Here is a 26719-nt window from a genome sequence, read left to right as displayed (position 1 = left end):
TGGACAAGAGAAAATGAGGCAGGAAGATGGGTCTAGGTGGGCAGCCCTTATACAGTCAACAAGAGAATGAAAGCGTCTGATCTTATCACAGAGACCCCTAATGCACAGCCAAAGAAGTCCATGGGGAACCAAAGTATCATAGCTGCTTCTCTGACCACTGGACTCCTATGACACTTCTGCAGTCTGTACCTCATTTAGTGTTGGATGTAGACTGTCTTGAATTGTTTTCTCATTGTTCCATCTGTGTCGGTGTCGTCTTCCCCAATAAAGAGCAAATTATTTGAGGTGAGGAACCATGTCTAACCCTTCTTTATCTCTCCCAAAGCCACAGAGCTGAGTGCTAAATCCTTAGTACCTTGTGAAGGGACACTTAGGAGCTTAGATTTACCTTGATTTTGTATGGACATGCACAAAGACACATGCACGTGCACACACACACACACACACGCACGCGCACACACGCACACACACAGAGTTCATATCTCAGATCTCAAATCTCTATAGAAGGGCAGCTAGATGGTGCAGGGGATAAAGCACCAGCCCTGGATTCAAGAGGACCTGAGTTCAAATCCAGCTTCAGACACTTGACACTAGCTTTGGGACCCTGGGCAAGTCACTTAATCCAAATTGGCTCACCAAAGAAACAAACAAACAAACAAAAATCTCGATGGAGCGCCAGTTCCACCACTGTGTGAACTTTGACGAGTCACAACCCCTCTGATCCTCAGTTCCTTCATCTATACTAGATGATCTTTAACGTTTCTTCAAGCTCTTCTTCTGTATTTCTGTCTCTCTCTCCTGTCTTTTAGAATCAGAGGTCCTGAGCTCAGATCCCAGCTCTGCTCTTTAATACTCATATGACCTTGGACAAGTCACTTTCCCTTTTCCTCTCAGTTTCCCCGGTTCTGAAATGAGGAAGATGTAACATTGAAGTACCATATAGTTCTAGATTGAAGCTTCTATGTGTTCTTTCACTGGATCTTTTCCAGTGTGCACCCTGTCAATGCCTTGTTCTCTCACCCTCCAAATTCCAGCCCCACTTTCTGATATTGGTCAGTTAGAATGGGGACTATGAATGACAGTATCAGGTACAACTCGATGTCACTTCCTTTACTACTTTGACAATGACCCACTTCATTTCTTATTTCTGCATCCTGTACTCTCAACCCTCAATTCCCAGGTGTTAATCTACTTGTTGAGTTGTTTTTCAGTCATGTCTGACTCTTCATGATCCCATTTGGGATTTTTTTGGCAAAGATAGAGGAGGGGTCTGACATCTCCTTCTCTACCTCATTTTACAAATGAAGAAACTGAGGCAAACAGGATTAAGTGATTTGGCTAGGGTTACACAGCCAGTAAATGTCTGAGGCCAGATCTGAACTCATGAAGAGGAGTCTTCCTGAATTCAGACCTGGCATTCTATCCACTGTGCCACCTACCTGTGTCTCATTAATCTATTGCCTCAAACTGTGCAAATATCCCTATTGACCATGGTAAACCTGCGACTTTGGAAAAATCACAAGAAAAGCTTTAGTCAGTTTCATCCCAGTACTTAAACTGAATTAAATGTATGCTTCAACAAAACAAAGAACATCTTGCTAATTAAAAGTAGCACCTAACAGGGCAACTAGGTGGTGCAGTGGATAAAGCACTGGCCTTGGATTCAGGAGGACCTGAGTTCAAGTCCAGCCTCAGACACTTGACACTTGCCAGCTGTGTGACCCTGGGCAAGTCACTTAACCCTCATTGCTTGGCCAAAAAAAGAAAAGTAGCACCTAAAAAAACCCATGATGATATCATTGCACTAATGTCAACTTAACCTTATGGGGTTTGGTTCATCAAATAATGTTTTGGAGGAATATGAAGCTCCTGTTCTCCTGGAGCATGGTTCAGAGGAAGTGTGCCTTGAACATTAGGAGCCCACTGTTTTCTTAGGTAACACTTTGTATTAAATTCTTAGAGTTCCCTCTCACACCACCCTATTGCCCTAAGAGATTTATTTAGCATTCCTTGAATCTTCATTAGATGTCATTAAACACAGGTATAGGTTTAGTTCATTTAGCACTAGAATAACCAAATTGTCAAACTTTGAAATAAATCATTGGATTTTGTTGATGTCAAAAGTTCCCTGTTTGCATTCTATTTCATTAATTTACTATTATTTTGTTCTAGGGTACCAATGGATTAAAAGGAGAAAAGGTAATTCATTTGTAATATGTAATCATTAATGACTCAATGATCAAAAAGTATCCAAATTAAAAATATTAAAAAGAAAATATTTGTATCAAGTAGAGAAATAAATTTTTTTAAATTTTATTTATTTTAATAAACATTTTTAAAATTTTGAGTTCCAAATTCTCTCTCTCCCTCCTTCCCTCCCCTCCCCCACTCCCTGAGGCAGTAAGCAATTAGATATTGGTTATACATGTGCAATTATGTAAAACATTACCATATTAGTCATTTTGTATAAGAAAATTCAAATAAAAGAAAAAGAAAGGGGAAAATAGCATGCTTCAGTCTGTGTTCAATCAATATCAATTTTTTCTTTGGAGGTGGATGGTATGTGAGAAATATAATTAAATATAAAAAAGATTTCATAAATACAAATATCATTAATGCATAACCCAACACAATTTTGGCATTTATTTTATACTTATGGAATAAAAGAGAGGATTCCATCATTTCTTTCTCTAGCCCTTTCTAGAGATATGCCTTAACAGGTATAATTTTCTATCATAATAACCCATTGAGGAAAAACAATGTGATAGAAAGAACACTGAGCGGATGGTCAGAAACCCGAAGTATATGTGGTAGGTGTGGTTGAGTGGGCCTGGTCTATGACATTCAAGCATACTGGCACCAGCCAAAGGCAGGGCAAGAAAATACAAAACAATAAAGAGGTTAAATATGTTGGGAAATCAGGCTGAATTGGGCCATCACGTCTGTAGTGCTCCTTGCAGTTTGGTTTCCTTGTTCTGTTTTGCATGTCCTCAGCTTTGAATTATCTGGGTGACAACCAGTTCCCATCACCCTCTCTCAGTCCTTTGGATAACAGTTGTACAGAAACCCTCACAACCCAAAGGCTGAGCACCCAGACCAACCTTCCTTTTTGATTTGTTCCTGTTTCCTTATAGGTCAAATCCAGCTTCTCCTGAATAGACATCCTATGCCTAACCCTAATTCCCCAACTCAGGACTTTTCTCAATCATGAGCCCCCACCAGTAAAACCACAAAATAATCTACCTGAGGGAAATGCAAGAATAAAACACTAGATAAGGTCAAGGCACTCTTATCCTTAAAGAAAACCAGCAACTTACAACAGCTGTGGGTATATTTTAATATAGATTGTAATACTTGTACTATGTCATTTTATATTTGTGAGCAGAGTGCTCTGGAAACTGTAAGGCATGATACAGAATGTCCCAAAAATCTTAGTGAAATTTTAAGTCAGTAAAGTTTTAAATTGCACTAAGACCTTTGGGACAATGAGGATGATAGCTAGAATTAAAATAGCACTTTAGGGTTTCTAAAGTTGAGTGTGTGTGTGTCTATATATCACATTTGATACGCACAAAAATTCTATGGGATAGGGTACTATTATTATACACACTTGTAAAACAAGGAAAATGAGTTAGAGAGGTTAAGGGACTTGGGTTATGCAGTGAGTAAGTTTATGAAGTAGGATCCATGTGAACTGTTAAAAATTACTATTATTATTTATCAGCATCCTCATTGTGAAATATATTTAGTCTTGGAATGGTATGGCTTTGAATAAAAATTAATAAGAGTTATTAAAATATTATATTCCATTGGATTTAATGGATTTCCTTCATTTTCAAGGGAGCCCCAGCTCGTGAAGAAGGTATAGGAAATGGCGGAAGAGGTGACCCTGGGTTACCAGGAATCCCAGGACATCAGGTACAGTACTTCAGGCAGAGAACAGATTCACATTTTTGTTGCCCTCTGCAATGCTGCTATAATAAATTCCTATCATTTCATTCAAAAATTGATTCATTCAGCATTGTTTCATTCAGATTCACCAATCTACCTCACACATGCAATTCAAATACATCTATCTTCTTAACAACCATTTAAATATTTTGTAGTGCTATTTGATTCAATGCTACACATTTATTGAAAGCTTGCTCCATGCCATATATTTGCTAGACACTGGGGATACAAAGACAAAAATAAAACATTACCTGCCCTCAAGAAGCTTACATTCTACTGGGAAAAGCCATATGTATGCAGATAAGTATATATAAGTGTATATATACTTAGAGTAAATGCAAGGTAGGGATTGGGAGAGCATTAAAAACTTGGGGAGATCTGGAAAGTCTGTAGTACATAGTATTACAAAGGAAACCAAATATATTGGAACATAGTTATCGAAATCATTTTAAAAACAAGTTCATAGGGGGCAGCTAGGTGGCGCAGTGGATAAAGCACTAGCCCTGGATTCAGGAGGACCTGAGTTCAAATGTGGCCTCAGACACTTGACAGTTACTGGCTGTGTGACCCTGGGCAAGTCACTTAACCTTCGTTGCCCCGCAAAAAACAAACAAACAACAACAACAAAAACAAAACAAAACACAAGTTCATGGAGCAGAACCTTACATCAGTGGCCTCTACAGATATTCAGCCCATGCTATATATTAATTCCTGTATCATCTAGGGCTGGGGGGTGGAGGGAGAGAAAAAAAGGAGAGAAAAGAGAAAAAATTACATGATACCCTTATATATTTATTTTTAAAACTTTATTACATATTTAAAAGGAATAGCAAGTTGTACATAATAGATTTGCAGTTTCATATAAAATCATCTTTTTTCCATTCTACTATGCTATGGAAATGCTTGTTTTATTTCTTAAGTTCAGAATAAAATAAATTAAATTTTTCCAAAGAGATGAATGGCAAGAGGCAAGGAGGCCAGAGAGGATGGGGGGAAAATATGATATCCTCAAGACTGGACCATAAACAGGGGGAAAGTAAGACCATATAGACTCTGTTATAGAACACAATGAAACCTCTGCCTATATATTTGTAGAAATTCCCCTCCATGCTGAATTTGTCATGACCTATTCCACATGGTTGAAGACCCTTTATTCTTTGGTATGATGATTTACTAGACATGATTTGTTCTTCCTATTCCTTTAAAATATTGCAGTAAGTTAGACTCATGAAATTAGTGTTGCTCTTACTTAATAAGTAGGTGGGAATTTATTCTTATTCATGTTTTTGAAAAAAGGGTTTGCCTGGCCCCCCAGGATTTCCTGGACCAGCTGGACCACAAGGACCTCCTGGATTCTTAGTAAGTATGAAGACCTAATCACTATATATGTTTAATAAAATACCATATTAAAGATGGATATGGGTGTTGTTTTAGGAACTTGTGGATGCAGGTAGTTTGTGTCTGTCCAAATAAGTTGTTCTTCCATTGATAAAATATTTTTTAGTGAAAGTAGCAGAACTTCGTTCCATATTGTGATTTTCATTTATGGTGTCTTCCAGGGTTTTCCAGGAGAGATGGGCCCTCCAGGACCAAAGGTAGAGATCAAAGATCACAGGTGTTATAGCTTACAACAGAGATCCTGGGCTAGGGGCTTTTGATTACCTAATAAATATCAGAGTCTGTCCTCATTGATCCTCAATTCTGCTGCCCTCTCCCTGAGCTTCAAAGGGATTTCCAGCAGGGAAGAAAGTGTGCCTTGGATATTTCCCCCACCCAAGGTCCCCAATCATGTTTCTGAAGAAATCAAATACAATTTCTCATTGGGAAAAAGTTGGGCAACATCAACCTGATTTCAGACACTTTTCTGAAAAAAAACTACTCACCTGCACTTCATATCAGCTAACAGGTTTGAGCAATATGTAACTGCCGGAGAAAATTTCATCTTACTGAAAGAATGCAGCTGTGACTAAGGCAGGGCAACTGGCACTTTTTCACAGAGCACCAGAATTTAGAAAGCACAAAAATTTAACACATATATCTCTTTGGCAACAACAGAGAAACAATGGAGCCTAGCATCTAGTTAGTTAGCAGGTAGGATTGGTAAATATTGGAAGTTACCAGATGTCCATTTGTGTCATTTTTTTTTAATTTGCTCTGATTTCATTAATGAAGGGAGGTCCTAGAGAACAAGTTCCTCTCTCACTGAAAATCTATATCTTCTCAGCAATTTAGAGCCTCAATGAGTTTCCTGAATTTGATCTTACTCGTGTAGTGAATATAGAGTGTGTTTCCAAGTCAGGAAGATTGGGGTTCAAATATCACCTCTGACAGATACTGACTGTGTGATCCTGGGTGCTCTGAGCAGACTACAGGTTATGGAGAAGATGGGAATTCGTGTTGGTAAAGAGAATTTTCTCACCTGGGAGCTCCTTGAATGAATAATCAATGTAACAATGAATTCAAAAATTCAATGGCTATTAATTTCACATCACAAATTAGAAAGTTGATTTAATAAAGCATCTAGGACTGCTTGCATTAGGTGCCAAAATTTCTAGTTGTTATTCCAAAAGAATGCTAAATTTGGAGTCAGGACCTGGGTTTAAAGAATGACTTTGCTACTTGTTATCTGTATGACTTTGGGAAAGTAATTTCCTCTTGCTGGGCCTGAGTGTCTTCCTCTGCAAAACAAAGGTGATAGACTAGATGACCATAAGCTTTCTTCTGGTTCTAACATCTTGTGACACTTTGAGCGTGAAGGTAAATAAGGAATATCTATTTGCACATTCATTAATTTGGTTCCTTTCTTATAGTTCTGTTATGAAAGGTAATCATTTGTTATTAAGGCTCCTGTACCTTCACAACCCCTGAGCTAAGGTGACATTCCTGGTCCCAGCTAGGAATTTCAAAGCCATTGTAAGGGTCAAGTACTTTTGAAATCCAGACCCAGTCACTCTGGAAGCACAAAGAGACCAAATCACAAAGTCAACTAGTGGTGGGCTAAGGGACCAGGTATCCTGATTCCCTCCCCCTCCAGTGTTCTTTTCACTGTAGTACTGTCTCCTGGGTCAGCTATGACATGAAGTCAATACCTTAAATCCCTCTGTACTTCATTTCTCTGTCTTTAGAATAAGATCATTTTCCTCTCAAGTATTATCTGAAAAACATCTGTCATCAGCTTAAAATTCAGGGTTCAAATATGAACATCCAGTGTAAAAGATTAAATAAATGAAATGTAAATGTTTTCATGTATAAACTTTAAAAAAATATAACCTTTATGTTTCTCCTTAGGGTCACATGGGTGTAAAAGGGATTGGAGAAAAGGGAGATCAGGTAATTTAAAATGCTACCTTTTACAAGTATGGGGATAAATAACTTCTAAGAATGTTGTATAAATATCTACGGTTGCTAAAAAATGACATTTATAGTGAATGTACTTCACATATTTCAAGTTATATTTTGGTTAATCTTGCATAGGAAGTGCATGGATAGGGAAGGGACATTCTTCAACTATTGTTCATCTATAGAATCTAGTTGTTTTGTTCCTGTAACTTATTTGTTTGTTCTTTTAGGGTATGAAAGGGTTAACAGGACCCCCTGGACCACCAGGAGCAGTTATTGTGACACTGACTGGACCAGAAAACCTAACGGTAACACTCTAACAATAGTTGAGTTTTATCTTCTGCTAGGTCCGAGACATGTTGTTCTTACATTCAAGACTTCTTGAACCCATTGGCCTTGTTTCTTCCTCTCCCCATTACTTCTTACTCACAGTTCAGGAACAGAAGACTGGGGAAGAGCAGAAGAGATTTATGGGGTGAGAGTGGGGATGGGTAACTATGATTGGAATGTCCTGGTGATAGGGTGCAGGTGTGGGTGGAGGACTTCTGTTAGTCTCCAGATTCCTGATGATAGTGCCCTAAGTTCTACATCTCTTTTATAGCTGTCAGATGGACAGTGGCCAGAATTTGCCACAAGAATAGAGTTCAGAAATTTTGCTCTTCACAAATATGATTTAGCTTTTCATTCACCTGTCTATTTTTGGAATAACCATTTCATTTCATTTTTTGTCAACAATTAGAACAAATTCTGCATCCAACACAGCCTTTGCAAACCAAAGTGAAAAAAAAGATCTTTTTTCTTAAATTTGCTCAGGACAAGTCTGCCTCAAACCAAACCAAAGAACAAGGTGATTATTGAAAATCCAAACTTACCCAACAGATAAATTAGGAAATAATTTTTGAAGTACAACAATTTTAAAAATTGCTTTATGAAAGGTTTCAGGTTTCCTTTGAAAGGAGATAATTACATTACTCTAATTATAAAATAGATAATGTATTATAATATATGTTATATAATACATATAATAGATAATGTAATATAATGCTTTGCAAACCTTGAAATCCTAAATAAAAATGAGCTATTATAACACTATACTTATTGAAATATATTTATGATTTAATTGACAAAATCCAAACTGTACACAGCATTTTAGGAATATATTTATTGAATAAATTGTAGAGCCCATCAAGATTTTATAGAGAAGCAAACAGATTGAGCCCTTATGGGTTAACTGGAAATTTAAGGTGTACCTTCACTCCAATTTACCTTTTCAGTTACAGTTCATCAGGAATGACCCAAACCCTTCTTACTCCATGTACAAAAATAGCAAAATGAGCCAAACTGTAATTAGGAAATGTCTCACTTTACTTTTTTCTCTTTGTCCTACTTCTCCCTCTCTTTGAAGAAGAAAAAAAGAAAAACAAAACCCTTGTAACAAATATGCTTAGTTAAGCAAAACAAATTCCCACATTGGCCATGTCCAAAAAGGTACATTTCATTCTGTGTATATATTTCACCTTTCTGATCATTTCCGGGATCAGACTTATTAAATCATTCAAAGATGTTCATTTTTACAATGTTGTTGTTATTCTAGATAAACTCTTGCTTTTGTTCACTTCGTTCAATATCAGTTCACATAAGTCTTCCAAGTTTTCTCCGAAATCATTCTCATAGTCATTACTTATAACACAATAGTATTCCATTATGACCAAGTATCATAATTTGTTCATCCATTCCCCAATCAATTGACATTTATTTTGTTTCTGGTTCTTTGCTACCACACAAAAAAGCTACTATAAATATTTCTGTACATATAGGTCCTTTTCTTCTTTTTTGATCTCTTTGGGGATAACGATCTAGTAATGAAATAGTTTGGTAACTTTGGGGATATTATTCCAAATAATTTTCCAGAATGGCTGGACCAATTTACAGGAATTAATGTATGAATGCACCTATTTCCTCATAGTGCCTCCATCTGTCATTTTGTGTGTGTGTGAACATCAGATGTGATGGGTGTGATATGGAACCTCAGTGTTGCTTTCATTTGCAGTTCTCTAATCACTAATAATCTGGAGCAATTTTTTTTTTTGCATGGATACCTCACTTCACATGGTAGAGGTGCTCTTGAAAAGAAAGGTGTTTTCAATCTATTATAAAAAATAAAGGGGGGGCAGCTAGGTGGAGCAGTGGATAAAGCACTGGCCCTGGATTCAGGAGGACCTGAGTTCAAATCCGGCCTCGGATGCTTGACACTTACTAGCTGTGTGACCCTGGGCAAGTCACTTAACCCTCATTGCCCCACAAAAAAATATAATAAAATAAAGTGAAACTGATTTTAAGTGTTCCAGAGTAATCTATTATTGAAAGGAAACCTGAAATGAACCATTCTTATAAAATTAAGATCTCTTGTGTAATATTAATAATCAGAATCTGATGCATCAGGCTTCATATAATGGGTTTTCTTATAATGATAATATTAGAGAACCAATTTCCTTGCAAATTTAATTATAACCTCATCTGATAAGTGTATAAACACTCAGTTATTTTTTTGATAGGACTACAAAGGGGATAAAGGAGACAAAGGATCAGTAGGTGAGCCAGGACCCCCAGGACCAAAGGTAAGCTATTAACAAATAACACTATCAGGGGCAGCTAGGTGGTGCAGTGGATAAAACACTGGCCCTGGATTCAGGAGGACCTGAGTTTAAATCCAGCCTCTGACCCTGGGCAAGTCATTTAACCCTCATTGCGCTGCCAAAAAAAACAAAACAAAACAAAACACACAAAAAAACCTACTTTGTAAACATGTAAAAATATTTCAGTGTATGTTAATGGTGAGGAACTTTAACCCTTGATAAAATATACAAAAATGGCTCATAATTTTATTTGATCCCTAATGTTAACAAAAAACCTAGAATTTTACCTTTATAATAATGGTTGTAATAATATTTATATAATAATATTAACAATAATATTTACCTTTATTATGATAATAAAGGGTAAATAATAAATATTTTTTCATGGCCATGGACAAATTGGGTAAGTCACTTAACCTTGATGAATAATATAGTAATAAGGATTGCAAGTTGTCATATATGTCCTAGCCCTCTCCTATTAAAGCTCGTGAACACAAATCATTATACTTCCCTACCTTTCCATTCTTCCTTTTCACCTTCCCTTTGCTCTTCTCTCCACATGAGACTGATCTCTGATTCTTTCTAACCTTTGGCTTAACAATCAATTCTGCTCTCCTATGTTCTGTCATACTATATGTTGTAATGATTGGAATGACGCCACCTACTGGAGACTTGCTGTGGAGAGCTCCACCATGAGGAAACTCATGGGTGCTGTCTATCAAGTCTACCAGCCAATCAACTGGAGGAGCCTCCTATGGTCTGGGAGGAGACAGGAAGGAGAAAAGGGAGGCTGCGCAGAGAGCGCGGGCCTTTTGGGTTCCGGACTTGATGGTGGTGGCGGCAGAGGACTTCACAGGAAATTTGAGGAAAGATAGGAATGCTAGGCTGTTAGAATTCTGTTCTCAATCCTTTTCTTTCTATTTTCCAATAAACCGTTAAAAACCTAAACTCGTTTTATCAGTGATTTTTAGTCAGTTTCCCCCAAACTGGGGGAACACATTAGAATCCCCATTTAGAATCTTAAATTACACAATGTCAATCTGCAATTCACATGCTGTGTAAGGCTATATAATCCATAAAGTGGTCTGGGATCACAAATTTAGAGCTAGAAAGAACCTTAACATTCTAATTCAACCCCTCCATGTTCCAGATGAAGAACTTGAGGGCAGAGAGGTCAAATGATTTACCAAATGTCCCACCACTAGTAATGCAGTGTTACTCTTTTTCCTTTTGTATGTTTTTCCCTCTTTTCTGTGTTTTTGAAGAACTTGTACTTCCAATCAATCAGTCAACAAGCATGTATTCAGTCCTTGTTATGTTCCAGGCACTGCATTAAGCCCTAAACATACAAAGAAAAGGATAAAACAGCCCCGGCTGTTAAGAAACTTACAATCCAATGGGGAAGATAAATATATAAATATGGAAAGTACCCTTAAAGACAGAGGTGCACTAACAGTGCAGGTGGTGGCAGTTCAATCTGTGGTCTGAGCATCAAGCCAGATAAATTCAAAGAGGTTCATCACCAGGAAATTGGCCATCTAAGGGCTCTTCTAGCTCTATGATCTTCTAATCCTAAAGGCAGTAAGTAAATAAAATCAATGTGAATGGGAAAAGAGGCATAGCATCCTCTCTGAACTACTTCCCCAACTCCCATTTGCATTGGTATTTTTTGATGGCAATGAGTTCCATCATGTTTCTAGAGATAAACCTTAGGTTTCTAATACTGTTGCTCATAAGCCCCCACCAGTGTGGTTTCACATCAGTTATAAGCCAATCGTCTCAATTAGCTTTTTTAAAAGGTATTTATTAAAGTGATCTAATAAGAACAGTTGATAAAAAATATAAAGTACAAAGGTAGTGAGGTACATGTTTAGGGAATACCTATGGCATAGGAATACTATGCAAGTCCTAGTGCTGGAAGTCCTTTTCTCCCTTTTGGGGTTCTTATGTAGTTCTCTGTTGAGCTCCAAGAACTTTCCCCTTTAAACAGCCAGAATTATTTGTTACAAGGGAAGAGGCATCAAAGTCCCTGAAGTTTGAGTGGCTTCTCCTCACTTGGGTGGCTATATTCCTTTATCCATATGTGTCTGTTTTGATCCATATTTTCTCTTGGTGGTTGGATTCATCATTTTCTATTGTTCTCTTCTCCCCAGTGATGTAGTTAATGGAAGAGGATAGAAACACTAGCTTTATCCTTCCTCACAAAGGATAAATTGCTCAAGAACAATTTCTTCTCAAGAGCTTTCTTGGAACTAGTATCTTCAACTCTAAAACTGAAATATTCTATGTCTAGGCTGAACCCCTATGGACTGACTTCACTGATATGAATTGATATGTTATACAGAGGCCCAATGGATGTGACTGATATCAGCGAATCACATTACTTTCATACTTAACCAAATCAAACAGATTCATACCACTTAAACAGAAGAGAGAGTTTAAACTAGCTAATTTACACATTTAAAATTTCATTGTATGCGTGTCCATTGGTTGGTTGGAGTGGCTGAAGAACCCCTCCCTTACACAAGAACATATAAATATTGACATTTCTCCAATATAGGGGCTACCTGGAGAATCTTATGGATCTGAAAAAGGTATTCCTGGAGATCCAGGTCCTCAGGTGAGAGACATTCACTCCTTTATAAAATGTGTGAATAGGTCTATCAGCAATTTGGAGTCTACTTTGAAATGCCAATTATACATACATATGTGTGTACACACATATACATACACGCCTAGGCACATGCATGCATATGTCTATACATACAATGTACCATGTGTTTATAACATGTGTGCATAGATGGATGAACATGTATATATATAGGTGTGTATATTAAAGTAGGTTTAAGATTTTATCAGAAAAACCTTTTGCACAGCAAAAGATAATAAAAGTAATGCTTTATATGTTGGCAACATATTTATGGAACTGTAGAAATGGTATAGATGATCTGAAACCACAGCTCATCTCAAAGTAATTTATATGCGATATTGGATTAGATTTTTCTTCATACATATAGAGATGTATCTGGTATTCTCAGAGTTCACTTAAAAATAAAAAATAAAGAAATTAAATTGAGGAGACCTAGCACAGGAGCAGACAAAAACCAATTTAGCTTTTCTCTCTCTCCTCCTCTGCTTGCCTTTTGGTTGGCCTCATACCTTTCTTGGGAATAAGAAAATAATGAAGCATCTTGGTATGTAAGACTTTTCCTTTTAGAAGCTGACCTTAGTGTGGGAGGGGAACACCTTCTTTCAAATGTCTAGCTATTGACTATGAGAGAAATAGCAAAAAGAAAAGTCAAATGTTACGTTTTCTGCTTTTGTGAAATAGTATGTGGGCTTTTTTCACCTTTTTGTTTTATTTTGTTTATTTGTTGTTTGTTTTTAATTTAGGGAAAACCTGGGAAAGACGGTGCCCCTGGTTTCCCTGGACTTCAAGTAAGTATTTTATTTTTCATTATTCCCTCATGGTTAACACTTCAGTACTACCTGAGCAAAGGAAGCCTTTATCTCAATTGCAACCTGTTTTATTTTGTTCAGAAATTCTAAATTAACAGTGCACTCCAGTATAAGAAATAAGAGTGCTGGACTTACAGTCTGGGAGATTGGGTTTCACCTCCTGTTTTGGACTTTTAGTCACTAGGGCTCTTCGGGCAAATTAATTCTGCTCTGAAGCTGCTTCTTTACCTGTTAAAGTGAGTACAATGCCACTTGTAGTACCCACCTCACAGGGTTGTTGCAGGGTTTACATAAAAGAATGTGCATAAAAAGCTTTGTAAACTTTAAATTGTTACATTCATGTCATTTTTAATTCTAGAGAAATGGTGTAGTATAGTGGTTAGAGTGCCAGACTTGAAGTCAGGAAGGCCTACACTCACCCAGATTCTGCCTCTGAAATTATCTGTGTGACCATGGACAAGTCATTTAACCTCTATGTGCTTCAAGAGGGCAAGGACCTTTTATCATTTTAATTTTTGTATCCTCAGAGCCTAGTACAGTGTTAGAGGAGGTGCTTAATAATTGCTTAATTCAATTAAATCTACTAGGTCATAAACGGGTTACTATCTGCATTGGAAGGAATTTCCAAATGGGAACTTCTCTATACTGATATTTGAGACCCCTTGTGTATTCTAAAAACCAATGAAACGTTTATCTTTAAAAAATAAAACTTTTCGGGGCAGCTAGGCGGTGCAGTGGATAGAGTACTGGCCCTGGATTCAGGAGGACCTGAGTTCAAATCCAGCCTCAGACACTTGACACTTACTAGCTGTGTGACCCTGGGCAAGTCACTTAACCCCAATTACCTCACACACACAAAAATTAAAAATAAAAAATAAAACTATTCCTAATGATCTATTTAATTCAGCAATTGCTGACTTAGCACCTACTATGACATTCTTATTTTAAAGTCATCCTTCTGTGCAAATCTAATATGAATACATTTTTAAGTTCCCTCTCTTTTTTCCAACAAAAAGCAATTTAAAATGTTTACACTAGATATAGGAGAAACTGGTGAACTCACTTCTCCTTTAAATTTTCTTCTATTCTTTCCCTTAGGGAGCTAAGGGTGACAAGGGTTTCCCTGGATTAAGTGGTGAAACTGGCATTAAGGTAATCCTCTCCTTAGTATCCTTTGACTTTATCCTCTTCTAATTTAATCATATTTGATAAAAACAAAAAAGGGGGAACCCAGGCACAAGATACAATCATCATAGACTTCAGTAAGATGTCTCATTAGGCATTCCAGTTTCCTGGAACAATTTAACATTTGGATTTAAACTTTAAATGACATTCAAAGAAAACTTAACTAATGAAGACTATTATTTTCTGAGGAAGTGGGGCACTTGCATGTAAAATAGTCTAATTGTGCCATTTGCATTCATTGACATCCATTTTTTTTAATACAGGGATTTAAAGGAGACATTGGCCCACCAGGATTTCGTGGTCCAGTAAGTTTATATGAAGTTGTCTGATAAAATGTTGAGGAACTCTTAAGAGTTGATCGCCTCAAGGCATGGCTCCCTGATTCATCTTTATGAACAACTCTTTAAGAAACTCACAATAGGGGGCAGCTAGGTGGCGCAGTGGATAAAGCACTGGCCTTGGATTCAGGAGTACCTGAGTTCAAATCCAGCCTCAGACACTTGACACTTAACTAGCTGTGTGACCCTGGGCAAGTCACTTAACCCTCAGTGCCCTGCCAAAAAAAAAAAAAAGAAAAGAAATGTATGACTAAGAAACTCACAATATCACATTCCCCTTGGATATATCCAGGGAAGAGACTGTTTTTCTTGGTACTAAGAACAAAGTTGATTCCCACCTTTGTGTTCAGGAGGACTGTAACAATACACACCCTTAGACTAAGGGACTTTATCTCCAGTTCAGCAACCAAAAGGCATTTATTGAGGCAACATAGTGTAGTGGAGAATGCATTGGACTTAAAGCCACAAAGATCTGGATTCAAATCCCACCTCAGGCATTATGTGACACTAGGTAAATCACTTAATATCTCTGTGTCTTAGTTGCCTCATCTTCAAAATGAAGAATTGTCTTCACTTGCCTCTCACATCCTTTCCAGCTTTACATCCACAATATAGAACCATAACTAGAAATTATGGGTCCTGTCAAAAGCAGATCAGGAAATGAGGAGAACATTGGAGACAGACCTCAGTGGGGACCCAAGGCCCAATGGTAGAAGACACAGAAAACCAAGGATACCTTAAGCTGAAGCAAGGAGTACACCTATGGTGTAGGAAGGCATAAGAATCACATATAAGCTGATAGGAGGGGGTTATGGGCCTGTGGAGATTAGGGTTAGACACTCTGTGTGACAGGCTACCTCTCTGCTAGACTATGAGTGGCTCACACAAAAACCATCTTTGGAGCAGCCCATGACCCCTAAGGGTAGAGAGGTTAGAAACAAGAAAAGGGTACAGTTATGAGATAAGGGACGTAGCAAGAACTTATCTAAGGTATGCCAGGCTAGCCACCACACTGAGAGAGAAAGCATTGGTAACCAATATGGCTACCAGGAGCCAGGTAAGAGAGCAAGCAATTCGTAATTTATTGTATGCCTCCTATGTGTCAGGCACTAGGGAAAGTAAGAGGCAGTCACATTATGGTTTCAAAAGTGATGGTAAGGGGTAGTTAGGTGGCACAGTGAGGCACCCGTCCTGGATTCAGTAGGACCTGAGTTCAAATCCGGCCTCAGACACTTGACACTTACAAGCTGTGTGACCCTGGGCAAGTCACTTGACCCTCATTGTCCCACCAAAGAAAAAAAAAGTGATGGTAAGAGACTAACAGAGGATTAGGAGGGGTTAGAGATAATAAACCCCTGGATTTTTGAGCATCCTGGGGCAATACCCTGCTTACCCCATCCTAGTTATGGCTCTCATCCAAAAAGCAACAACAGGGGCGGCTAGGTGGCGCAGTGGATAGAGCACCGGCCCTGGAGTCAGGAGGACCTGAGTTCAAATCCGGCCTCAGACACTTAACACTTACTAGCTGTGTGACCCTGGGCAAGTCACTTAACCCCAATTGCCTCACCAAAAAAAAAAAAAAAAAGAATAAAGAAAAAGAACTACATTTCTCCTCTAAAGCTGCATCACTAACATCTAAGGAATGTGAGCTGGCAGATGAGCTGCAAGATCAGGGAGAAGAGATTAGCCACAGGTATATTGAGCCCCTCTGGGACTATATTCTGACATTTATAGCATGGACATCCAGAATAATCACAGTACCAGGAGGGCATCTTTAGTCCCTAAATTTCAAACTGTTACCTACTCATATATATGTCACTCTTTTTTTTTTTTTTAGTGAGGCAATTGGTGTTAAGTGACTTGCCCAGGGTCAAGTGTTAAGTGTCTGAGGCCGGATTTGAACTCAGGTACTCCTGACTCCAGGGCCGGTGCTCTATCCACTGTCCCATCTAGCTGCCCCTCACTCTTACTCATATATATTAAAGCCATAAGTGATTGCTGTGTACCAGATGACCTCTGACTTCTGGCAAATTCTGAAAGTTTACTTTTGGTCAAGAGGCCACAGAGGAAACTAGAATAATCAGCATCATTCTGTTGTCCATTTAAAGCTTTCAGTGAGTCCCTAGGAGCCTTTCTTTTTAAAAATGTTCACGCCTGGGGCAGCTAGGTGGCGCAGTGGATAAAGCACCAGCCCTGGATTCAGGAGTCCCTGAGTTCAAATCCAGACTCAGACACTTGACACTTACTAGCTGTGTGACTCTGGGCAAGTCACTTAACCCCCATTGCCCCACAAAAACCAAAAACAAAATGTTCACACCTCTCTATTTTAAGACAGAATATTCCAATGGATACCTGGAGAAAGGCAATGAGGGAAGCCCTGGCCCTCCAGGACCCAAAGGAACACGTGGTCAACAGGGTAAGAGGATTTTTTTCAAGTCTTCTCTCATTTGGGAATGACCCCACTTGTTGTGATGCGTTGTTGAAAGACTCAGAGTTTTACAGGTACCATCTGTCTGCCACTTAAGAAGAAGGATGTCCAAACTTGGTGTTTCCAAGACATGGTGGTGATGATTAGATCCCATTACCATTTTTATGTCCCAACATGTAAACGACAATATTGAAAGTTATTTCATAATATTTTTGTGAGTTTGGATGAAATACAGACATCCATTGCCACCCCCCACCTATATAGCCTATGGCTATATCCTTTCAGGGTTCAACAAGCCCTGTACATACATCATCTCTTTACACAGGTTTTTTCAATTCTTTACAAGTATTTCACAGGAAGTTTTCATTCTTTGACTATCTTTCTCCAAGTTTATCTCTGTATTAGTAAAGTTTTAGTCTTTTTCTGGTCTCTTTCATCTTTGTCTATGTGAAGTCCACAGTGTTTAAAGAAAAGAGAGCAAGACACAAAAAGCCATGAATTTACTAGAAGGACCAAAATTTAAGAATACTTCAAAGGACCAAGCAGCATCAGTTACTACAATGCATTTTTTTATCCAAAAGGCAAAGAAAATAGAAAGATAGGAGATTGAACACTTTTATTTGAAAGTAAAATGGTAATATCAGCTTATAATTATTTGTTTTTAAAGAGAATTATACAAGGGGCAGCTAGGTGGCGCAGTGGATAGAGCACCAGCCCTGGAGTCAGGAGGACCTGAGTTCAAATCCGGCCTCAGACACTTAACACTTACTAGCTGTGTGACCCTGGGCAAGTCACTTAACCCCAATTACCTCACCAAAAAAAAAAAGTGAATGCTAAAGTGAATTACACAGATAAAAAGAAATTCTAGTAAATTATAGGAAAATTCTTTTTTTTAATTTTGTGTTGATTGATGCTCCTGGTTCTTTTGGGGTAATGCCTTACAGTTTCTCTAGTTACTTAAGGCACATGTGGTATAGGAGATGAGCTGTGAATTGGAAGCAGAGGATCTGGATCTGCATTTCAGTTCTGTTTTCTACCTATTCGGCCTTCAGCAAGTCACTTTATACCTCTGGGACTAAGTTTCGTCATCTGTAAAATGTGGGTGTTGAGTTGAACGGCCTCCACAGTTCCTAATAGTTCTAAATCCTAATGATCTTATGCTTTTTTTTAGGGGAGAGGGAAGGTGGAGGAAGGTTTGGTATTTATGTCTTTTAAAAAATTGTTTAATCTTTTCCATAGGACCCAGAGGTCCACCAGGAATTGCTGGTAGACCCGGTATGTATGTATTTCTTAGAATTTGTACAATAATCATAAAATTTTTGTAATGTTCATATTAAATCAGATCACATTAAAGTTATATCTCTCTGGGTGACACATCAGATGTTTTATAGCTTCACTCAAGGCATTTTTACTACCTCTTTGTTATCTGAAACAGGTAAGGAAAGGGAAGATGATGAGGAATATATGAGTGGGTGGGATGGTGGCATCTTTTTTGTCCAATCAACTTGGATTCATGTATTCATTAAAATTTCCCTGTGCCCTTGAGATGCTAATCAATAATTGGATTAGAAGTGAGAGACTTTTCTTGGATGCAAAACAGCAATGATTAGAAGAAGAAGGAATTGGGACAGCTAGATAGTGCAGTGGATAAAGCACAGGCCCTGGATTCAGGAGGACCGGGGTTCAAGTCCAGTCTCGGATACTTGACACTTACTAGCTGTGTGACCCTGGGTGAGTCACTTAACCCCCATTGCCCCACAAAAAAAAAAAGCAAAAAAAAAATAAACAAACTATTAGAAGAAGAAGGAATCTTGAAGGAACACAGATACAGAAAAATAGCTTACCTAAAATGTTTTGGAGGTCATTTTAATAGCTTAAAATGTTTATTTGTTTCTCTTTAGGGGCATCAAGACCTGGTCTTAGGGGCACTCCAGGATCTCCCGGAATCAAGGGAAGTAAAGGAGAGAGAGGACCACCTGGCATGGACATAATGGGGCCTCCTGGACTTCCTGGATTCCCAGGAACACCAGGGTACAAAGGGTTACCTGGTCTTCCAGGACCACCAGGTCAGAATGCCTCCCTCCCATGCCCCCTGAATTATCTGAAATTTGTTCTTGTAACAAATGTATACGTTCAGAGTCAATGGATTTTAATCCTGCTCTGCAATTGTGAGTTTTGACTGTTGATGTTTCATTTTTTTTTATGTATAAGGTATTTTATTTTTTCCGTTACATGTAAAGATAGTTCTCAACTTTTGTTTATACAAGCTTTACAATTTCAGATTTTTCTCCCTCCCTCCCCTCGATGTTTCATTTTTGCTCCTGTTCCAATTCCTTTATCAGTGAAGTCAGGAGGATCGAGTGACCAGCTTGCAGAGGAATCATCAGCTCATTGTCATCCCTTGTACTTATTAGTCTTATAATGTCAACAATCTAAACTTAGGTAGCCCATCAATCTCATTAGCTATGTAACTATGGAAACGTCACTTTCCCTGGAGCTCCTCTTCCTCAACCATAAAATGAGGAGGTTGGACCTTGAAGCTCCCTTCCAACTCTTCATCTATGATTCTGCGAACCTGGTATAGAGTGACAATACCTGAGTCAGGATCCTTGCTCTTTCAACTATCAGCTGTGTGACCTGGAGCAAGTCACTTACTTCTCAGACATCGACCATTCTTTCCTAATCCCTAACAAGATCAACGTTCTTTCTGCTACTATAATGATTTTGACCAATTTCTAAAGGTGGCAATCTCAGAACAGCTTTTAACATACAAAACCAAGGAGAATACAAAACTTCTGGAAGAGTCACTGAACTTAAGCTTTTATCAACAGATAATTTACAGCTGTGCCTAATGAGTTTCTGTTTACATGCAGAGAGTCAAAAAGGCAGCTGGTCGCACAGTGCATAGAGCACAGGACCTACACTCAGGAAGACTTGAGTTCAAATCCAGCTTCAGACAGTTACTCAGTGCTTTGTGAGCCTGGGCAAGTCACTTAACAGCTGTCTGCCTCAGTTTCCTCTTTTGTAAAACGGGAATGGTAATAGCACCTGCCTCCCAGAGTTGTAAAAATAAAATAATATTTTAAAAGTACTTTGCAAACCTTAAATTGTCATATAAGTGTTGGCTATTGTCTCTGGAATGAAATATAAATTCTTCTGCCTGGCAGTTAAATGTCTTCCTGGTGTTCTGCATCACTCCTTTTCATGTCTTCTATATTCCCAATAAACCAGATTTCTGGCCCTTCTCCAAACTCAGTCTTCCACTTCTATCATGCAACTGTGAAAAAAAGTGACCAACTCACTTCAGTCATACCAACATATGAGTCACATCATCTTCCAATAATAGGGTTAGATACATTACCTAATGTATATGCCATAGTTCATAGGAAATGGTCTCTAAGAATATTCAATACCTTTAAAATTGTCTTTCTAACTCTTCAACAGGCAAAGTAACTTTTCAGACTGGTCCTCCAGGAGACCATGGAGATCCAGGACATTTTGGGTCTCCCGGCATTCCTGGAGCCTCTGGGCCCAAAGGTTAGTGAGCCTATCAACAACGTTATGCTTTAAAATAATCTAAATTTGGGGGCGGCTAGGTGGTGCAGTGGATAAAGCACTGGCCCTGGATTCAGGAGTTCCTGAGTTCAAATCCGGCCTCAGACACTTCACACTTACTAGCTGTGTGACCTTGGGCAAGTCACTTAAGCCCCATTACCCTGGAAAAAAAAATAATAATCTATATTTTATCCTATTTTTCCCCTCATAAAATGACAATACAGAAAAACTAAGTAGCCAATTAAGTTGTTTAGCTCTTCACTTCTTTTCAAAAACAAATTAGCTGGGGCAGCTAGGTGGTGCAGTATATAAAGTATCAGCCCTGGATTTAGGAGGACCTGAGTTCAAATCTAGCCTCAGACACTTGACACCTACTAGCTGTGTGACCCTGGGCAAGTCACTTAACCATGATTGTCTCCAAAAAAGAAAGAAAAAAAAAGGAAGGAAGGAAGGAAGGAAGGAAGGAAGGAAGGAAGGAAGGAAGGAAGGAAGGAAGGAAGGAAGGAAGGGGGGAGAGAGAGAGAGAGAGAGAGAGAGAGAGAGAGAGAGAGAGAGAGAGAGAGAGAGAGAGAGAGAAAGAAAGAAAGAAGGAATTAGCTGAAAATGGCTCATGGGCTTTCTGTGTATCTATAAATAGAAGGCTGAAATAACACACAAATGAATCCTTGTAGACTCTCTGCCAGGTGATAAACTCTGAAGGGTTAATCACTTTTATGGCAGATTTTCAATCTCTTTTTTCAACATCCAAACTCAGGATAACTGGAATTAAGTTCATGTTCTTCTTCACTTACTTGTCTACCCCAGACAGAATAGGAAGAGATTATTACTAGCTGTAATATTTATTAAGAACTTTTCATAACACACAAAAGACAAGTTCTCTGTCTCATGGAAATAAAAAGGTTTAATTCTTCTCAGTAGACCTTATGGGCCCCTGATTAATGGAATAATCATCTCACTGTAGGAGAAGCAGGACTGCTGTGTACCCAGTGCAGTTACACTCCGGGACCCCCAGGTCTGCCAGGTTTACCTGGGTTAGATGGTGAAAAAGGAATTAAAGGTAAATGATATTTGGATCTATTATTCCCTTTCTCGTGGAATGCTGACTTGCTTGGCAAAGAAAGATTTTGAAATCATAGACGTAGATGTACTAGGATTATTTGAGTAGACTGGAAAGGGGATTTTAGAAGTCTAAGACAAAAGAACCCAGGCAACACAAATGCCAGCATGGAAATATTTTCTTAATCCGTGGGAGTTCATTAGCTGGGATTCAGAAAGGGTTCTACTTGGAGGCTGTGGAGACATGGGTCAGAAATCCCACGTGGTGCTAAACCAGATTCACTTCATTGCAGCAGAATTCTGGGATATCTACAGCAGTCAGCTGAGTCTGAGTGTCCGGTGGTTTGTGGGAACTGACCAATGACTGTTGGGTGGGAGAGGGGAAAGTTCCCTGAATCCATGTCCTTGCATCTGTCTGTATTGGTCCCAGTGTCTGTTGATGGTCTGGGGTGGAAGAGCAGAGATTCTTGAGTGGTAACCAGCACTGATGTTGGTCAAAGGGCCCCAAGTTGTAAAGTGCTTAAATGCACAACAGAGGTGTATTCTGATGAAATCAACAGAAAGCCCTAAGAGTACGTAGTACCCATATTCAACTCTGCCTTTCAATTCATTCTTTTACCCAGCACTGTTCTTTTGCTATGACAGCAATTAACTAGAAACAATTTAAATCATAATTTCCTTTAGATGATACCTGAAGAGAACAGCTAGTTATGTTTTGCTAACTGAATTCTTTTTTCACATAATAACCACTCGATAAATGTCTGTTACTTGATTGACTTGCAGGGGGACAAGGGCTTGATGGTTTAAAGGGAAGCCCAGGATCTCCAGGAGTTACAGGTCTCCCAGGCTTTCCGGTAAGATTACAGCTATGTGTTGTTTAAACATTGTGGTTCAATTATTTTTTTTCATTTGGTGCTTGTGAAAATTAGAACTTCTCTAATAAATGCATTAGGGGCAGCTAGATGGCGCAGTGGTTAAAGCACCGGCCCTGGATTCAGGAGGACCTGAGTTCAAATCCGGCCTCAGGCACTTAACACTTACTAGCTGTGTGACCCTGGGCAAGTCACTTAACCCCCATTGCCCCGCAAAAAAAAAAAAAATTAAATAAATAAATAAATAAATGAGGGCTACCTTTTAAAAATAACTTGTATAGCTCATATTTTTCCTCATCTGGGCCTCAGGACCTTGGAACATTTGAATTTGGCCCACTTCTAGTATTTGCCTAGATGTGTCAGTTCCCCAGCAAGCACTTAGCTAACAAAGCTTGAACAAAGAACAAGTTTATCATGTCAGAAAAGATATCTAAGCCTACAGATGGCTAAGAAACATTCCCCTCTTATGGGTCCTACCTCTACCAGGGACCTAAACAGGTGTTACAGACTAAATAGGACTACCCTAAGGTCTAGTTTTCCCAAGTGGGTAAAAAACTCAGGGTTGATAGAAAATCAACTCCCCACCCTCAGACCTAGAGATAAAGTGATCTGTCCTTCATCACAGAGCTAGTAAAAGTCTGGGCCAGGGAAAGGCAAGGTCTAACTCTGACATCTACTTCTTATTGCTACTGCCACTTCTTTGAGGAAGGCGTTTCTTTTTAAATGGCATTGTTTGCCTCAAAATTAAAGGCCAGTGATTAAAACACAAGTATTATTTAAAGAATTAGCATCAATTAGTTTTCACAAAGGGATATATATGTACTGACAAAATATAGCAAGAACAGAAGTTACGACACCTAGGGGCAAAATCTCTCCTATAAACATCTTAGTTTCTGGGGGAACATGGGCTCAAAATTAAAGCCATATCTTCAAAGCATTTGCCCCACTGAGTTCAGGGAATCAGAATAAAAGAAAATAGGGTGAGGGGGTATTTTTACTGGGCCTTCTCTAAATCTTCTGAGTACGCCTCATCCTCCATTATCTTGGAATGATACTAAAGTGGAATGTGAGTTCAACTTTACAGAGAGATGGAAATACCAATTATTGACTGGCCCGGATACAAGGACAAAACTCTCTACTGTGCCAACCGATCATCTACAATCATTCCCCTTTGCCTAGAATGACCTTCCGCCATTGCTTTCTGAAACTCTGTAATCATAGAACCCTGGAAGATGGGGACCCCAACCAACTAAAAGAAAATAGGAGATACTTTTCTTGAATGAGAGTTAAAGATAATCCAAGTTCAACCACAACCTCTGTTTAGGTTATTGTACTGAATATCAATCACTGTGATGGCTGTATTCACTTAAAAAGTTTCAACTTTCCAACAAAAGCAGTGTTAGTGGAGCAGTCACATGAATATAACTTGCCTTACTGGAAAGTTGGCCACTAGGTGATGCTATTTTCAACCATTAGTAACTCATGAACAATAGGGGGAGTACAAAGATAAAACCTTAATGTCTTCCTCAAAACTGAAAAGGTTTTAATATGTAACAAGTTTTATTTGATGGTGGCATGATATAAAAATTGGGTTCAAATCCCATTTCAGACCGTTGCTAGCTGTATAGACCTTGGAAAGTCACTTTAATCCTCTCAGTCTGTTTACTCTGTAAAAAGGTGGATAATAATAGTATCTATTTCCCAAGGTTATTAGAAGAATCAGATGAGTTAATGTAAACAAACAAGCTCTGAGAACCCAAAAGCTCACTATAAATGCATACTACTATCATATGTATTTAAGATTAATACAAAATCCATTTCTCAAAACTGTAAACAAGATTGCTTTCTTTTTCACACTAGGGATTCCCAGGTACTCCTGGTAATCCGGGACTAAAAGGAGAAAAAGGTGAAACATCACAGGAAGGAGAAGTAGGAGATCGAGGGGATCCGGGGAGCAGAGGAGACCCTGGAAAAAATGGCTCAGATGGAATTCCTGGAAAACCTGGAATGAAAGGATCACCAGGCGCAAAAGGCGAACCGGTTGGTATACAGCAATGTTTTTTTTAATTAATTTCATCATTTTTTGAAATAAAGCTTGAGTTAAAGAAAAAAGATGATCTTCCAAGGAGTAATAACAACTAGGATTGAGTTACGTATGTATGAAGAAAGCTATGATTATAATTCATTAATACTAGTAATAAGGCAATGTATAAAAAAGTTATGGTATTTACTTAACTAGCTAGCCCTCCATTAAAGTCCTACATTAATTTCTCTTTGTGCCATTGCTAATCCTGGGCCCTTGATGCTTACGTCAATGGAGTACCAGCTCTGGAAGAACTCAGCTATCTGGAAGGGCTTCAAGTACAGGGCCAGCGATAAAACTGTCTGTTGCTCAAGTTTCAGAGCCAAGTTCAGAGAGGTTAATCACTAGAAGGCTGGCCACCAGGTGATGGCATTGTGAACCACAATAACTCATGAAATACAGGAGAACCCAGTGATAAGATCACAGATCCTTTCTAAGTATCAATGAGTTAGCATCAAATGTTTTATAGGGAACTTTAACTCTGTACACTCACGATGAGTATTTTAGAACTCTAAGCTATTTTTATAGGACTCACAACTGTAGGAAATTCTTGAAACGCTCATTTACAGATACAGGCAAAAGTAAGTACACATATTTGGTATAAGTTTGCACACCACAGAAAATAAATATCAGCCTAAAAGAGTATCATAAACACTTTACTATTTGGTTGGGGTTTTTGTGGGGGATCCCCCCCTCCAGCAATGTGAAGACTTCCCATTGTGTAAACATTTTCCACTGGTGAAGATCAGCAACTCATCTGTAATTTATAGTCTTAACTGCCCAGAGCACCAAGAGATTAAATGACTTATTCATGGTCACAAAGATGCTGTGTTAAAAGCAGAACATGCAAAAAATAAGTAAAATGGTAAATGCCAACCAGTTACATTTTCTTCCCATAGGTTATGAATGGAGAAAAGGGAGATAAAGGTTTTCCAGGAAATCCTGGTGACCCTGGGCACCCAGGATCTATGGGACCAGCTGGACCATCCAACTATGGGCCACCAGGAAAACCTGGACCAAAGGGAGCTACAGGTCTACCTGGATTTCCAGGATCACCTGGAGATGACGGTTGGTTAGTTTTATATTCAGCCTAACTTATTTCCATGCATAGTGGATTTCTAATTCTACCAAACTTTTTATCTCCATCACAATAATAACAGCTGGCATTAATTTAGAGCTTTATGGTTTGCAAGGTACTTTACATTCATTATTTCATTTGATCTTCATAACCCTGTGATGTAGATTCTATTATTATCCCTATTTTATAGATAAGGAAACTGAGTCTGAGAGAGGTTAAGTGACTTGCCCAGGGTCACACAACAAATGTCTGAGGCAGGGTTTGAATTCAGGTCCTGCTCCCAAATGCTGACACTCTCTCCATTGAGCCCACACTTAATGATTTCTAATTAACACTAGGCATGGAATTTGCAAAATTTTAGACAGATGACCTTTAGGTTATGTTGGAAAAACTAATTTATCTTTTGCTACTAAATAATTTAAGCATAGTTAAAATATATCAGGACACTATATAACTATTACTAATCTAATCACAAAGGAGTTTAGATTAGAACCTCAGTGAGAGACTGAAGTTACGTTGGATTAACCTAAAGAGGAAGCAAAGGCAGTTGATGGGTTGTGATTATTGCCCTACTCTCAGCTCCTGATCACGTTTCCATACTGGAGATTCACAGTGATCTCACTGCACATCTATTTTTTCTGGATAGTTAATAAACTTAAAGAAACAATAAGCTTAAAAGTCAACATATCTAAAGCAAATAACTACCATTTTGCGGTAACATAAGTGCGGTTAGCCTTAA

The 26719-nt window shown here is 38.5% G+C and overlaps 1 protein-coding gene across 1 annotated transcript in view; it reads left to right on the top strand.

The window, feature by feature from the left end:
* COL4A3 (collagen type IV alpha 3 chain) overlaps window positions 1-26719 on the top strand; it is a 170216-nt gene that overhangs the window by 77995 nt on the left and 65502 nt on the right. Inside the window, exons 8-26 of the mRNA XM_043995200.1 lie at window positions 2173-2199; window positions 3841-3918; window positions 5248-5310; window positions 5511-5546; window positions 7240-7281; window positions 7521-7598; window positions 9846-9908; window positions 12487-12546; window positions 13320-13364; window positions 14484-14537; window positions 14834-14875; window positions 17240-17324; window positions 18576-18611; window positions 19238-19402; window positions 20781-20873; window positions 21853-21948; window positions 22731-22801; window positions 24680-24859; window positions 25802-25970. Coding sequence (XP_043851135.1) covers window positions 2173-2199; window positions 3841-3918; window positions 5248-5310; window positions 5511-5546; window positions 7240-7281; window positions 7521-7598; window positions 9846-9908; window positions 12487-12546; window positions 13320-13364; window positions 14484-14537; window positions 14834-14875; window positions 17240-17324; window positions 18576-18611; window positions 19238-19402; window positions 20781-20873; window positions 21853-21948; window positions 22731-22801; window positions 24680-24859; window positions 25802-25970 — 1483 coding nt within the window. The remainder of the gene's footprint in view (window positions 1-2172; window positions 2200-3840; window positions 3919-5247; window positions 5311-5510; window positions 5547-7239; window positions 7282-7520; window positions 7599-9845; window positions 9909-12486; window positions 12547-13319; window positions 13365-14483; window positions 14538-14833; window positions 14876-17239; window positions 17325-18575; window positions 18612-19237; window positions 19403-20780; window positions 20874-21852; window positions 21949-22730; window positions 22802-24679; window positions 24860-25801; window positions 25971-26719) is intronic.

The sequence above is a fragment of the Dromiciops gliroides genome, chromosome 3 (genome assembly GCF_019393635.1).
Source record: "Dromiciops gliroides isolate mDroGli1 chromosome 3, mDroGli1.pri, whole genome shotgun sequence".
Lineage (NCBI taxonomy): Eukaryota > Metazoa > Chordata > Mammalia > Microbiotheria > Microbiotheriidae > Dromiciops > Dromiciops gliroides.
This window is presented reverse-complemented; position numbering and strand designations above follow the sequence as displayed.